This window comes from Rhipicephalus microplus, unplaced genomic scaffold (assembly GCF_043290135.1).
Source record: "Rhipicephalus microplus isolate Deutch F79 unplaced genomic scaffold, USDA_Rmic scaffold_25, whole genome shotgun sequence".
Classification (NCBI taxonomy): Eukaryota; Metazoa; Arthropoda; class Arachnida; order Ixodida; family Ixodidae; genus Rhipicephalus; species Rhipicephalus microplus.
In genome coordinates this window covers 2024203-2039815 of record NW_027464598.1, presented here as the reverse complement: position 1 = coordinate 2039815, position 15613 = coordinate 2024203, and the positions used below count along the sequence as shown (strand labels likewise).

Sequence of the window (15613 nt, the reverse complement as noted above, 5' to 3'; positions counted from 1 at the left end):
TAGGAACCAAGACGGGTAATCTGGCGTTAAAAAATAAGGTGCGTTGCAGTTCTTCGTATGACAGTAGTTCGACTGAAGACACAGAAACATTTACAAGTGCTTGTCTGTATGTTAGAGCAAGCTTCCTCTTGAGTACCTCCAACAGAGGCGATTCAAATGCCTCCGAAACACACACCTCCCGTGAACATGCAAAGTTCCCAAGCTGCTCTGAGCTTTAGAGGTACAGGGCAACATGGTAACTTAAAGCGATGAAAGAGTCCTTGAACAGGAGGTATCGCTGCAGTGATACTTACTGTTTAGACATCTTGCAACTGATATGTACGTGTGTTTTTAACTTGCGCTGTTGAAATTAACGCGGGGTACAAGGCATCAACGCAGACACATAGGTTGGGAACTATGTTGTGAAGTTTTAGAAACATGGAAGCTCATATATAACGCAAGTAGGCCAACAAGCTTGTTCACAGGAGACAAACGCTACGTTCCTCATTTTGTTTGCTTGATCATGAGAAGCATCGTATTGCGAGAAGAGAGCAGGAAAATCTTGCGTCAGCTGCCCGTAAAAAACAGTTGCACACCCAGACGAAAAAATATTATTAAATGAAAAACGAAATAAACAACAATATGTTTGCATAGGTATTAAAAATTATTCAATTAAAATGTCAGTTTCATACGGAACGCGAATTACGCTTGAGTCCAGCAATGCATCAAAGCGGTGATTAAGATTGAGGATGGTTATTTTGTTCGTCTGTTGTGTTGAAGTAAACGTTGCCGCATTCCTAATTTTTTTCACGAATAAAGAAGCCATGTTAAACTGTTACTTGGCTCTTTCGCGTGAGACTAATATGACAACAGTTCAGTGTTTCTACTTGTTCACCAGCTTTCTCTATAATTGTGATCGTTGTGGAGTTGCCTGTAAAGGGTGCTTCGTTGTATATTTAGAGTTAATGTGGCAAAGGTACCCACTGCCCGAAAAGCCTTTTTGAAGGTATATAGGAATTAAATAAATTGCCCACCGGCGATGGCGTACGCACACCGCATGAAATGAACCCACTTGCCAGAGTTATAAAGTTTTGATTCCGCTATTTATTCTAATTATTGTTTTATGCTTCGCTATTATCCGCGCGCTTTTTAGTGAATGCGGTGCCAAATTCTTCACAGAGTGCGGTGACTACGTCAAAAATGAAAGTGGACTGTTCACAAACATACTTTATATTTCCCAGCGTGGAGCTCTTTAAGCTTTTCCTTGTCCAAATAGTGCAAACAGGAATGATCACTCTGAGCAGGTACACGCTTGCTCAATATCTTTCAACTTTCGCTTCGCTCCCATAGCACGATCGCTGAGTTTCTTTTTTTTCTGATGTGGAATGCAAAACCTAAGACGGGCGAGTCTGTTAAGCGACTGAATATTATATACCTTCACAATATAATCTGTCACGTGACTAAAATTGCGTAACATCACGTAAAGCTCGCTCACCTAACTGTAACCACGGAACAAAGTCACATGACTGAACATCATATAACGCTCACGTCACCTCTCTTTGTCAACACTTATTGAAAAACACTCGCGTCACCGAAAATTGTGCTATGCCTAGTCGCATGACTAAAAAGACGTAGCAAATAGTCGGGTGGCTGATATCAGGCTGCATCGCATCACAGCCAGTTACGTCTCATGTTGCCGTCATATATAAAACTCGTAATCGCTACTCACGTGGCATGTTAGCTTCATAGACCGCATAACAGTAGAGTGACCTTACTAAAATCACATCAGGTAACAGATAGGAACGGGACATGTCTAGGCATGTCTGGGCATAGTTATTACTTCTAGCGAAAACATAGGATATCTCGCAAATATTTGGCATTACTAGCATAAGCTTGGTAAAAAAGCAGTTTCACTGATAGTTGCAGCTTTTCGCCACTAGGTAAAGGCTGCAACGTCTTCTTGAAAGACGTTTTGCACGGTTCAATTCATATATAAAAGTTATTTTTTACATATCAGATTCAATCGTATCATTCCGCTTTTTGAACACCATTCGTTATCAGCTATCATAGGTACACATACGATTACTATCATGTGCGCTGTTAAAAAGTATTGCGTACCTAGGAATGTAGAGGACTCTCTCAGCTACGACGAAGCCGACGGTCACGAACAGGTTGGACGCCGGAAGGAATGGCAGCACAGTCAGGAGCAGGGGCACCAGTAGTCTTAATGAAGGGTCGCGCGGGTGCTCAGTGTTGTTGTAGTAACATTGTTGTTCTCTTGATCCACTGGCAGGCTTCATGCGTCACATAAAATGATACCAATCGCTTAAAGTTCTCAAACAATTCTATCATGCTGATGTCGATGACAATTGCGCTTAGTTTATGGTTACAAAAAATCACACCATATACACGGAGTGAATGATGACGAGTGGGGCGAAGCGTCCGTCAGCTTGTCAGCGCTCGCGTCCATCCGTTCGTTCTTGCATCCGTCCGTCAATGCGTCTGTCCATGCATTAATTCGTCTATCCGTGCGTCTGTCTGTCCGCGCGTCCGTCCGTACGTCCATTTATCCATCTGTCCATGTGGCTGTGCGTTCATCCGTGTGTTCGTCCTTGCGTCCGTCCATCCCTCCATCCGTGCATTAATCCGTGCGTGTGCTCCTCCGTGTGTCAGACAGACAGACGACGGACAGACGCAGGTGGCGGATGATTTACTGTTTGCCGATGAAACCCCCCGAAGCTTCACCCGACTCATCATCATTCACTTCGTGGATATGCTTTGAGGTGGTTACTACATACATGCATACATACAGGTGACGAGCTAAACACGCCTTAAGGGGCTTCGCCCCTTAAATGTTTCGCCTGAAGACACACACATGCAAGAACACAAATACACTCACGCACACGTGTACATATGATAAAGGTAATACTCAAAGTGGCAGAAAGTCGAACTAATCAGTAAGGACTTATCACAGAAAAGGTAACACGTGCAGACTGGGAAGCAACAGAAGGAATCAGACGGCGTTTGTGTTGTCTTGTTTCCTTTATTTGTGTTTTTATTTGCACACTCTGCCTTCATAATTACTTTTGCCCTTAAATGTTGCTTTCATCTCAGGTAGTAAAGGTGTTGTTCTTGCTTTTATGATGAGCAAGCCTGCTATAAGTTTATGATTGTGAATGTTTAATCGGTGTTATTGAAATCACTGACTGTCTTACTGCCAAAACGGCCAATATAATATTTTTGAGAAAATTCTGTGACTTCAATTTTTTTATCGTACAGGACATAAAATAGTGAAGAACATAAGGAAACGAAAGTTCGCCCCATTACAAATGTATGTGCATAGCCATTCACCTTCATTCATTTATTTTCTTCAAGACAGAAGAATGAAGCAGTGTATAAATGTACTCTTGAACCTACTGGTCCAGTCATGGGGAAACTTGTTGGCCGGTTGTACAAAAAACCCAGCTAATGGACGATTTATCTCGTGACCCTCTAGAAGGACAAGTATCGAAGAACCATCTGCGAATAAATATAGCAATGTCGAGCTTCCCTGGAACATATCATACAGGAAGTTCGCGCAAGCAGGCTTAAACGCCACTGCCCTCAGTTGTGAGCAGAATAAGCAAACTGGCCAGCTGGACTGAATGCATGTTGGCTACACGCTCGCTACAAGACCGTATACACGTTGACCTCGTGATGGTAATGGTGGTTGATCTCGTGATGGTTTCTCGTAAACCGACGCCATATAGTGCTTTACGTATTTGAAATTTCGGTTTGTTCGACCTAGCGAAACAAACATAATAATTAAACGTTTTCATGGAGGACATATAGAACAATCGTTAGGTGAAGGCATGATCTTAGTAGCACCAAGATCATCACAAAAATTGCCATTCTAGTGCCCCCCCCCCCAAAACAAAACATACATGAAATTGAAGTTAACTCATTGCTACTCCGTTTCTAGGCAAGGGCCACAGAATGAGAATCATAAAACGTAATGGCAACTCACGCTGCTTTTTCTTTTCAATCTCGTCAAAATCCGCCAGCCAAGAGCCAATAGCGAAGTGAGTAACGCCAGTGTAGCCAGATTTCTGCAGTCGCACGGCGATGTCACGAGAGGTATACTGCCCATCTGCCAATCATATGACAGGGTGCGCGGACACAGCAAGAGCCAGGCATTGAAGGCACACAAGTAGCTGTAAGTCAGTAGCCTGTCGTAAAGAAAAGGAAGGGATCAGGATGGGCGACATGCATTTGCAAGGCTTATCCTAAAATGAGCGTCGTCACCTAATATTGTTTGTGCAGTGCTGTCAATACGCTCCCTACTCTCTGTGAAGTGAATTTAGGATGTTAGCAGGTGCTCAATTTTTTTATGTAGGTGCCAATAATTGAGTATACCGTTGTGCTGGAGTATTGTTTTTTGGAGTTGGTAGTAACCAAAAAAACTCTTAAGTATTTTTACTACACAAAGCTCTATCTATACACAGACATATACATTAGTGAAGTTATAAAAACTGCAGCATATATAAAAATGTTTACTGGAGAATTAAATATTACTCGGAACTCTGCAGTTAATATTTAAACATACATAAATGTTCTGCACTCAATTTTCATCGCGTTCCTCCATCCCCGATTTTGTTTGTTTGGTTTTTTGCGTGACTTTTTCTCTCTGATTTTTTTATTATGAAGCATCACGTTCGCCATCCTGGAATCAACAGTGGACTATTGAAGAATGATTCAAGATGCGCAATTCAAAATGCTTGTATTTTGATAATGCTGTCCCTCTCTATCATTTCAAAGTAACATCTTATACTAAGTAACGCAAGACTTGCATTTCAAAATCTTAACTTTATCTCTGTGACTTATCGCAAGTTTTTTATATATTCTAAATGTTCGAGATACAGGATACGGGATTTTATAATGACTACGAGCGAAAACATTGTAAGAATTTAGTTTTCGACTATTGACACTAATGCAATCTTGTTCTTTTCTATACAAGGAACCGCTTGCCCCCTAATAAAGACCGCCGATCTCAGATATATTTTGCTAAGCGATGGGTCTGCAATACGGTGATACAATAGACACTTTTCATAACTGTAAAGCAAGCTATCAAAACTAATGGTGGATAGGCAGTTACTGCACAAAGGTTCTTCGTGCAAAGTTTAATTGCGCTAGGACATCAAAAATATTGACTTTCCTCTCTTGATATAATAAGGCGTTACCGACAAGCTCCAGCGCGTGCAACTAGGAGTTAGTCTCGACCAGAAAGATGCCGGCACTAGTTGAGGGTATGTACAGTGCGGAAAAGTGCACTTGCTGATAATAAAAGGGTATAATAATAGTTATAAGCCGGTATAGCATTTGTAATAACACATAATGATTCAGGATACTTTCTTACTACCACTAGCCGCATTTGAAAGGTACGTTCACCTGATTGTACGCATCGAGGAGAAGGCTGCAGGGTTGTCCATCTCAGAAAAATCAGGAAAGCTTCCTCGCAAAATGCATATCCTGAAGCATAGGAGCAATATCGTCTGCACATAGAAATAAAAAAAACAATATATTAGCGCAATAGATGTTATTGTCTAGTGCTTTCCTTGCTTTAGTTTCTGCCAGTGATTGCTCCGAAAACGTCATAAATTTCCTGGGTTCATTCAAGACAACAATTTCCATCCACCGGGGAGTTGCGCCAGTCTATGGACTAAACTAGTAGACATTTCTCACATTGAAAAGGTGGGCAGTTGATAAATATATGTCATGTGAAGGAACAAATAAAGGTACAGAGCCTTGGTTTGTTGACGCTATTCGGTCGGAAGCCATGAGTTATACGGCAGAAATTGTTTGCTTGCTGGTATACTTAATTTCTTTTTGAGAGAACCTAATAATTTCTTTTAAAGAACAAAAAAAACAGTAAACCTTCTACGTCTATTAGCCGATACTTCAGTCACATTTTGGTTGTGACAACATTGCACTTTATGAGGCAGCACGTGTATAGGAATCACTGTGATTATCATTATTTTCATTGTTTCGTTCACCTGCATCTTTCTGAAGTTTTCATTACCAGAAAACACGGTTTTTTTATAACTATTGACGCCGGCAACACACGGAATTTCATGCGAAACAATCTTGTTCCCGCTGTAGAGTTAATGGAAAGTGAGCAAACACGGGAAAATATGGCGAGCTAGACAGGATCGAGAATTGTGATATCGCCATGCTATTCTTACAAATTTCAGGAAGTGACTACGCATCACTAGCGCATACTGGCCATACAAGAAAGCAAGATCCAGAGCATACAAGTACGCGTGGACGTTTACTCATCGAGGGAAGCTTGACTAAAACAATAGCGACTGTTTCGCTTTGTTCTATCACTCCTGCACAGCATGGCAACGCTATTGTTCTGATGCGAGGCAGATCTACTCGCGGATGGTTCCAAACTGCGCCGTTTATCGATCGCCATTCGTTGCTTTAGAAAAGCGTGTAGGCCATATGCGCGATAAGAAATCGTCATACTCACTGCCAGGGGTCCTATTCCTTTTGTACTAGGCTACTGAGTAGAGTTTTTTAGCCAGTAATAATGACCAGTAAAGACATTTTGCCTGGTTGTAATCGGCACAGGCACTGCCACGGGACCTATTCCTTTTGTACTACGCTAGGGAGTAGCGTTTGTTAGCTAGTATTGGTGACAAGTAATTACATTTCTCTTGGTTGTACAGGGATTACAGAGATTGGCTGCTAACACGAAAGATCAATCCTGGCTGAAACGTCACAGTTCAATGCAGGCGAATCGCCTGGCACCTGCATAGGCAACTGTGTGATGTCAGTTCCATATAAATGAACACCAGATGATCGAAACTTTCAGAGCTCAACGTGACTCATTCATTTCGTAGATCTCGCTCGTAAAATTCAACATATGACATTCATACTGAACAGAGAGTTGTGAGAATGATAAGTCCATACGCGCCAGGATAAATTGTCGGTTTCATCATTTTGTATATGCATGTGGAAGAGATTACAAGTTCTCAATACGCTAAAAATATGTCCTGGCAATGATCATACATAGCGCCAATGGTGGCTTCATATAAAGCTTTTTTACTCCCATAATGTCATCGTTATCATTGGAATAAGACGTGTAATGAAATAGGTTTACAGCCTATGAAGCAAGATTTAGAGATATTTTCCTTTCAAATCAACGTGAGAGTAACACAAGGCTGGCTCTTAAAGGACTGAGTTGCCACAAATCGACACACCTTTCAATTAACTTCTTGTCGATTCGGCAAGTGAACTGCAAATAAGTGCGTTCCTGCTTGAGACATCGGCAAGACTATTCCATCAATTACAGTCTCGGGGCCCATACTATTGACTCGGAAAAATGGTGGTTTTGGGACGTTAAACCCCACAAATCAATTGACTCGGAAAAGAACATTGCCTCTTCATAATCTATATATATATATATATAAATATATATATACATATATATATATATATATATATATATATATATATATATATATATATTTCATCTTCAAATATAATCCTTATAGTGGTAGAGCGATGATAATTTGCGTGTTTCCCATACCACTTGTAATTTAAGCTATCGATCGGCGACGAAATTAGACCAAACGCCGTTCATGGTTTCAATTTCTTCGCTAGCAGCTAGTGCACGTCTGCCCACGTTTATACTACTACATATTTTTAAAAATACTCCCTCCTCCCAGTCACAACTATAGCTTGTAAAATGTATGGGTCTCCTAAAAAAACATGCGTGCTCTAGTTGTCATCGTCAAGCTTGGATAATTCCACCTCAACCGAAGTCCAGAGAGACTAGACTAGAGACCATAAACTTGTATAACTGCCAGACTCCTCGATTATCACCACACGATACGCTTGAAGGCCGCTTTAGGATATGCTGAGCAAAGATGAATACCAGTGGGCATTGTTTTTTTTCCACCATACATCGGTGATCTAGCTACTTTTGACGGTAACTCAGCTTCTTCCTGTCACGTCGAGCAGTCTGCGCACTTGGAGCTGCGAAGTCGTCCACCAGTTGTACAGTCCTAGTTGTATTACTTTTGAACTTTCATTTTCCCAGCCCCTTGCTTAAGAATGACTTGGATTGGAAGAGTTTGTTCCACCAACGATCTTAGCAAGGTGTATCAAGTAGTCTTCAAATCTTTACGATGCGTCACAATCAGTAAAATATGCAAATTGAGAGATCGTTGGCAACTCTGAATGTATTGGAAATATATTGCTCCTGCTTCAGGTAGGAGTGCTTGATTAAAGCACAGCATAGCAGGCGTATTTGTACTGCGCAGTGGCAACCAGAAGGCGTTGGCAGAAACCCCACTTGACAATTCATAGTACACTGTTTCGGTAGGTTAAAATTTTCCGTGAGCTTTCAGGTTCACACTGACGGAAACGTCAAACTTTAAATTAAGAATCAGCCTTTTATCAAGGTAGTCTTTGACGAATCGGATGCCTTGAACTTGTGACGATGTGTCGACCATAACGTTGAACTTCATAGTCAGAGATTGTTCTCCTATAACTCTGCGATGTAGCATATAAAATATAGCATGATCAATTAAAGCGTTCTCAGGCACCACTTCAGCATGTCTTAACTTGAAATATTGCCGAAGGGCTGTGTCCTGTTGCACCAATAGTCCTTCCATGAATAACCACTCGATCTGCCAGTTTTTGGGGACGTCTGAGCATGCCAACATAATTTGTTTCAAGTGGCTGTTTCGAGCTGTCTATTCGAGGTAGTTCCACAGTACACCCATTTTATTGCAATAGCGATTAAATGGACTGTCTCGGCTCAATTTTTCCGCCGCTGCCACCACCATCATCCACGCATATATATATATAAAGATATATATATATATATATATATATATATATATAAATATATATATATATATATATATATATATATATATATATATATATATATACATATATATATATACATATATATATATATATATATATATATATATATATATGAGATATAACAGACAGTAATGCCAAGGAATGTACAGGGGAAGTTATTAGAACCAATGGACAATGGAATGTAAATAAGAAGAAAGAAGAAAGAAAAGTGGATGAAACAATTACCAGCTGTGAGCAGGAATCGAACCTACGACCTTCGCATAACGCGTTCGATGCTCTAACCACTGAGCTATCACAGCGGCCGTCCCTCCATCCACTTTTTTGGGTTTATATGTGAATTTAGAAGTAGAAGTGACAGTCAGCGCCATCTATAAGCCAAACAACGAGTGTGGTAATTGTTTCATCCACTTTTCTTTCTTCTTTCTTCCTATTTACATTCCATTGGTTCAAATAACTTCCATTGTACATTCCTTGGCATTACTGTTTCGTATATCTCATTAATATTGTGTTAAAACACGGAAATACGAGCCCTTAGGTATACACTTCTCTCCCTTATTTCATTGAACGAGGGTCTTGTACTGGCAGACTTGGTGTGTTTAGGTTGTATAAGAGGGACAATTAATCAGCTGCCAGCTCATAATAAGTTCACGTGCTACGTGACGCCAAACATGCGAATAAGAGTGTTTTCACACTCGTTGTTTGGCTTATAGATGGCGCTGACTGTCACTTCTAGTTCTAAATTCACATATAAACCCAAAAAAGTGGATGGAGGGACGGCCGCTGTGATAGCTCAGTGGTTGGAGCATCGAACGCGTTATTCGAAGGTCGTAGGTTCGATTCCTGCTCACAGCTGGTAATTGTTTCATCCACTTTTCTTTCTTCTTTCTTCTTATTACCATCCATTGGTTCTAATAACTTCCCCTGTACATTCCTTGGCATTACTGTCTGTTATATCTCATTAATATTGTGTTAAAACACGGAAATACGAGCCCTTAGGTATACACTTCTCTCCTTTATTTCATTGAACGAGGGTCTCGTACTGGCAGACTTGGTGTGTTTAGGTTGTATAAGAGGGACAATTAATCAGCTGCCCGCTCATAATAAGTTCACGTGCTACGTGACGCCAAACATGCGAATAAAGTGTTTTCACACTCGTTGTTTGGCTTATAGATGGCGCTGACTGTCACTTCTACTTCTAAATTCACATATAAACCCAAAAAAGTGGATGAAGGGACGGCCGCTGTGATAGCTCAGTGGTTAGAGCATCGAACGCGTTATTCAAAGGTCGTAGGTTTGATTCCTGCTCACAGCTGGTAATTGTTTCATCCACTTTTCTTTCTTCTTTCTTCTTATTTACATTCCATTGGTTCTAATAACTTCCCCTGTACATTCCTTGGCATTACTGTCTGTTATATCTCATTAATATTGTGTTGAAACACGGAAATACGAGCCCTTAGTTATACACTTCTCTCCCTTATATATATATATATATATATATATATATATATATATATATATATATATATATATATATATATAAGGCTTATATGCAGAGGAATAACTTCGGTGTTGCGGCAAGGTTATAGGTATGAAAATAGATGCGCTTTCACATAACAACTGTTTGCAGAAGGGCTTTTCTTGAAGGGCGAGTTGGTACATGATACTGAAGAAAACAGCGCGAAAAACGGGATGGAGAAAATTTGAACACACGACACAAGCGCTGTGTCGTGTGTTTAATCTTTCTTCATCCCGTTTTTTGCACTGTTCCTCTCAGTAATAACTGTGAACAGCACGCCGCTCTTTCTCCCACAGTAGGCCGGAGCTCCTGCTATCAACACGAAATAAGAGTACTGCGCGGTAGAAAACACGGACGGGAAAAATACAAGGACAAGCGTCTTTTTACCGTCCGTGTTTTCTACCACGTAGTACTCTTAGATTATGTATCACCAACTGGTTCAATCGTCCACCTTGATCAACACGAAACAACGGTGCCAAGAGTGTACCAGGAGTGGCCGTTCACATAAAGGTGCGCCCGGCACATAACAAACTGCCACCAGCGGTGACACGCGACGTATCGCCCTTAGTGCCAGCATGCGCTGCCCACGGGAGGCGCTTCTCGCCAATGCCGTCACTACGCGTGGTTCTTGTTGAGATCATCTACTGTGACCACGCCGCAAGAAACTTGGTTACTTGGCAAGCGCATGTTTGCTACAAATATTATTGCTCCTGAAAATGCTAGCCTAGCTTCGTAAAACATTTCAATGTGTTGCTATCACATCCATTGGTTTGCCCTTTTTGGCTAAACTGGGACACTTTTTCTGTGCAGGTCATTTTTGATGCCTGCAGTGAGCTATTATCAGTGTCGTTCTCCAGGATCTCTGATGCCCACTGCTACAAGCTGCCAGAATTATCGAGGAATCAGTGATATTGATTCATTGACGCTGATCGTTTCGACTCTTAATACACAGACTACAGGTTTAGTGTCACCGTCAAAACTGGTACTTTTCCCACCTCGGTGGTCTAGTGCCTAAGGTACTCGGCTGCTGACCTGCAGGTAATGGGATTGAATCCTGGCTACGGCAGCTGCATTTTCAGTGGAGGCGAAAAGGCTATAGGCCCGTGTGCTCAGGTTTGAGTGCACGTTAAAGAACCCTGGTTTTCGAAATTTCCGGAGCCGTCCACTACAGCGTCTCTCATCATTATTTGGTGGTTTTGGGACGTTGAGCCCCACATATGAAATCGAATCACTAAGAGAGGTACCTTGATGACTGGGCCCTTGCATTAATTTTTCAGCCAAGTGCCGTGCTTATTGTCGAAAATCCTGGAATATCCTTGCTTCTAATTTTTTCTCCTGTAATCATTATCCACAGGTGGTCAGCTCCAATGAACAAGCTGATGCCAGTCACTGTCTCCGCCTCAGTTGAGTTATTTTTATCAGCAATACGTTTTTCTTCGTGACGCGACTTCTGTGTTAGGTAGCCATCACATGTCGGCAAAATAATGTCGTCACAGATAAACGGTACGACAATAACCCGAATGGTGTGTCTTTGAGAATGGTGTAGGCTACGCAAGGGAACTTAAAAAATATTTTTTTGCCCCGCAGAAGTTGTAGAAACGATGTCAAACGTGTTAAATAAAGATCTAGTTTTTCCAGGCAGATTGAGTTGCATTTTTTTCAGCTAGAACTTCGATGATGTATGATCTCTAGCTTCCTCCAACGAGAATCTCTCGGATGTAGCTGCATGTGTTACCGTTGACGACAAAGACGTGAAAGATCTACCGGTGCACTCCTATGTCTGTCTTCGCGCAACCACTTGAAGAATTCTTGTCGCATAGCATCACTGAGTGTGACGTCCCTCTCGTGCATCCTGAAACCTCTGCTTGTAACGACGTTTCTACTGTAGCCAATTTACTTACGCAGTGAGGGTCCCACTTACTCGATGTGCGCCTTCTGTGACAAGCTGAGCACGTAAGTTGGACGTGGAAAAGAACGTGCCTGATGGCCTCGGGACGTGGATTGATAGCAGCGGTTGTCTTTCGTCAGTATTCCTTTCTTAGAGTCGAGCGAATGGTTCACATCATAGGCGCGTTTGCCGTGTTTTTTTTTTTCGATTTGCAGAAAAAACACTAGCTCTAGCTGTTTGATGTGCTGTGCGGTACCGAAGCGGTGCTGCCACCTCGACCTTTATGATGACTAAGAGTGTGGTCAATGAGAGGTCATTCTGAAAATGGCTGACACTGATCCGGCTTTCTATCTGTTTCAATGCGTGTGAAGGTAAGCAGCTCTTTCAATTTTGAATTAGAGGTTGCAGCTGTTAGTGCTGCGTCTAAGGCATTCGTAGAAGGCTCGTGTCTTAAAGCGTGGCCGCGCTTTGCTCGTGTGCACGCCAGTACAATATCATGTAGCGAAGATTCTCTTAGAATGTCAATGAGCAAGAAAAAGTGACCGTTGGTACGTTTAGCGCAGTGAGAAAGCATACGTTGAGCTGAGTGATATCGTAAAGTGGCCGGAGGCCGTGTACGCCACTTTCATACTTTACGTGAGGTAGATTTCGAAACGCTGATAGCTTGTGTTGCTCAATCCGTTTTTTCTTGCCGTCCCACTGTGGTCCCCGGTTTCGGCACCACACAGTAAAAAAACCTATCGATCGGCAAAGAAACCAGACCAAACGCCGTTCATGGTTTCAACGTCTTCGTATTGTCTAGCAGTGCTCGCGTGCACACGTTTATACTACATATTTTTCTGCACCATAGCTGCAAGTACACCACTCCACGCACGAACTAGTTATAGGCACAAGTAATATGGGTATGCTTCACTTGACCTATAACCTTCAGCACTTCATTGGATATGTCAGTTGTAAATATAGATAAAACTTTTCACGTTTTTCAAGTGTAAGGCAAGAAAAGCGTAATGGTCTTTCGTCGAACACTTCAAAATGTCTCTTAGCTAGTTTGATAGTTACCACATATTTACAGATGTCCAGATATCTACGTTGAGAACTTTTATACCACGCAGGTAAATGTGAAGCAATGGATCACTTACCAGTGTCGTGAGAGCCATAAGCTCTGAATCGGTGATGCATCGGTAGGCAATACCTCGTATGCAGTACCTGCAGACTGGCCTGAAAGTCAGTTACACGTATTTTTCAGGTTCCGAAAGTGTGGTCGTTAAATTTTATACGTACATGTCTTGCACTTTCTCAAAGATACGCTCAATGGCGCTGGTGTAATGCAATTCAACAACACTGTTTGAGATCACCAATTATATCTACTTCGATTGGAAGTACTACTGGCTTGCCTTGAAGTCGAGGGTTTGACGGAAACGCGATTTATCTCCATAAAACATGAGGCTGCAAAATCTGCCAACCAGAAGTTTAGGCCTGCCTGTTCAGTATGAAACAAAGGCAACTAATCTGTTTTTACAGCTCTGAAACAAAGCTACAAAAACACGAGGGTTGTGTTCTGTTGCCCAAGAATATAGCTACCACAGTGCGAAAACAGCACTGAAAACATTATGCTAAGCTTTGTGATAAAGCTTAATCAAGCAGTGCATCAGATAGGACAAAAGGGAGAACGACCTCGTCAATTAGTCTCACCTTGCTGCCTTTTCCGAACGTTCTCTGATGCGCTGTTTGATTCAGTTCCAAATTGGAACCCCACTAACACTAATGCATTCTTTTGAAGGTTTTTCTGTCATCTCTCATACGTAAAAATTTTTTTTCTGTCAATTATAGGTGAACTCTGAACACTTGATTGAATGCACGAGTTAGTTAAGGAGCAGCGAATGATTTGTACAAAATTTCGTGAAGCTATGAATACCGTAATTAAGGTTGCATGCTTGAGCGTAGCAAATGACCAACTAGTAATCACAGTGCGCTATATGTGGTAAAGAAAGCATCATGAAGTATTTCAGTGCAAGAAACTGTAAATAGTGAAAGAACTTACCACGTCGAGCATCCAGCTTTGCGGCGTTGCATCTCTTTTACTGGGTGCATAGATTCACGCACTAATGTGCTTATCCTGAGAGCCATGCACAGCGGCAGAACTGTGATGCCTTGCTCTTTGGAAAGCAGCGCACATAAGGATAGTAGACCACTAGCTGCGAGCCACTTTGACTGTCCATGACTCCCTTGGACATCACGAGAAAGTTGGCAGCTGTTGCGGTGAAAAAATAAAATAGAGCGCACTTCTCTAAACTGCCTCATATTCTGCCCTATCATATCTGTTTGCGAGAACAACACGAGTATTTCAAAACAGTTTGTTAACAGCACGCTGTCTACATGCAAATTGTGAGGAGAAGTTTGCGGGACAACTCAACCACCTAACCTATGAGATTTAAGAATTGGTTTATTTTCCCCACGTAGGTACATTTGTAGGAAAGCGAACATTTAGTAATTAGGGGGGGGGGGGGGGGGTGAGGATGACAATGAAAAATGCAATATATGTAGCTTCACTTGCTTCGCTACCCACATGGCTTAACAAGAGCAAGATGCCGTGTGGAGAGCGTTTTAGCAGTGCAAAATTGAGAATCACGTAGCAAAGTTCAGAAAGATGATAAAACGCCGAAACTACCCTGTTTACACTTGAAAGGAAAACGTAAGCAGACACTATATCGGAAATAGAATTTCTGAGAGTCTCAGGTTAACGTCGCCTGTTCAAATTTCAGCAATTCAGAATTTTCGCGCGTTCATGCAGTCTGCCAGGGAAGAATCTGTTTTGTTGTAATTGTCGAAAATTGAGTCCTCTAACGATAGACTGTCATTAAAAATGTGAACACAGCTATTGCCAATGTTTATTTTCATCAGCAACATTTATTACCACGAATCACCAACATCCGTACCACTGTGCTAATCATGCTAATGGCTACTTATGAAAACCCATGACCCTTCCCAGTATTTTGATGTTAGCTTATTCCGAGTGCTATGATATTTTTTGTGCAGAAGTATAAAACGTAGATATCTCAAGCATCACAGCAGACCAGCTTAATACTTATCCTACACATATCCGTCTCTCTATCACTATGTCTTGACAAAAAAACAAATGAGTAAACGGCTAACTATTATTTTTTCGCAAAATACTCATAACACACTTTGAAGATTTGGCACTTATTAGAAACCGAAAGTATCTTTTCTAAATAAAGGCGGTGATTAGGTTTCGATACTCACGACATCTACAGTTGCTAACGAGCACTGCACTGTACCCGCCGAGTGTTCCCACAAATCAGTTGTACTTAACGCAAAAAGTAAACGCT

The 15613-nt window shown here is 41.5% G+C and overlaps 1 protein-coding gene across 1 annotated transcript in view; it reads right to left on the bottom strand.

The window, feature by feature from the left end:
• Nucleotides 1-15613, bottom strand: part of LOC119184768 (protein O-mannosyl-transferase TMTC1) — a 38843-nt gene that overhangs the window by 18246 nt on the left and 4984 nt on the right. The window contains exons 3-7 of the mRNA XM_075884258.1: nucleotides 14308-14517; nucleotides 13406-13484; nucleotides 5407-5510; nucleotides 3986-4187; nucleotides 2098-2273 (exon numbers count right to left, since the gene is read on the bottom strand). Coding sequence (XP_075740373.1) covers nucleotides 2098-2273; nucleotides 3986-4187; nucleotides 5407-5510; nucleotides 13406-13484; nucleotides 14308-14517 — 771 coding nt within the window. The remainder of the gene's footprint in view (nucleotides 1-2097; nucleotides 2274-3985; nucleotides 4188-5406; nucleotides 5511-13405; nucleotides 13485-14307; nucleotides 14518-15613) is intronic.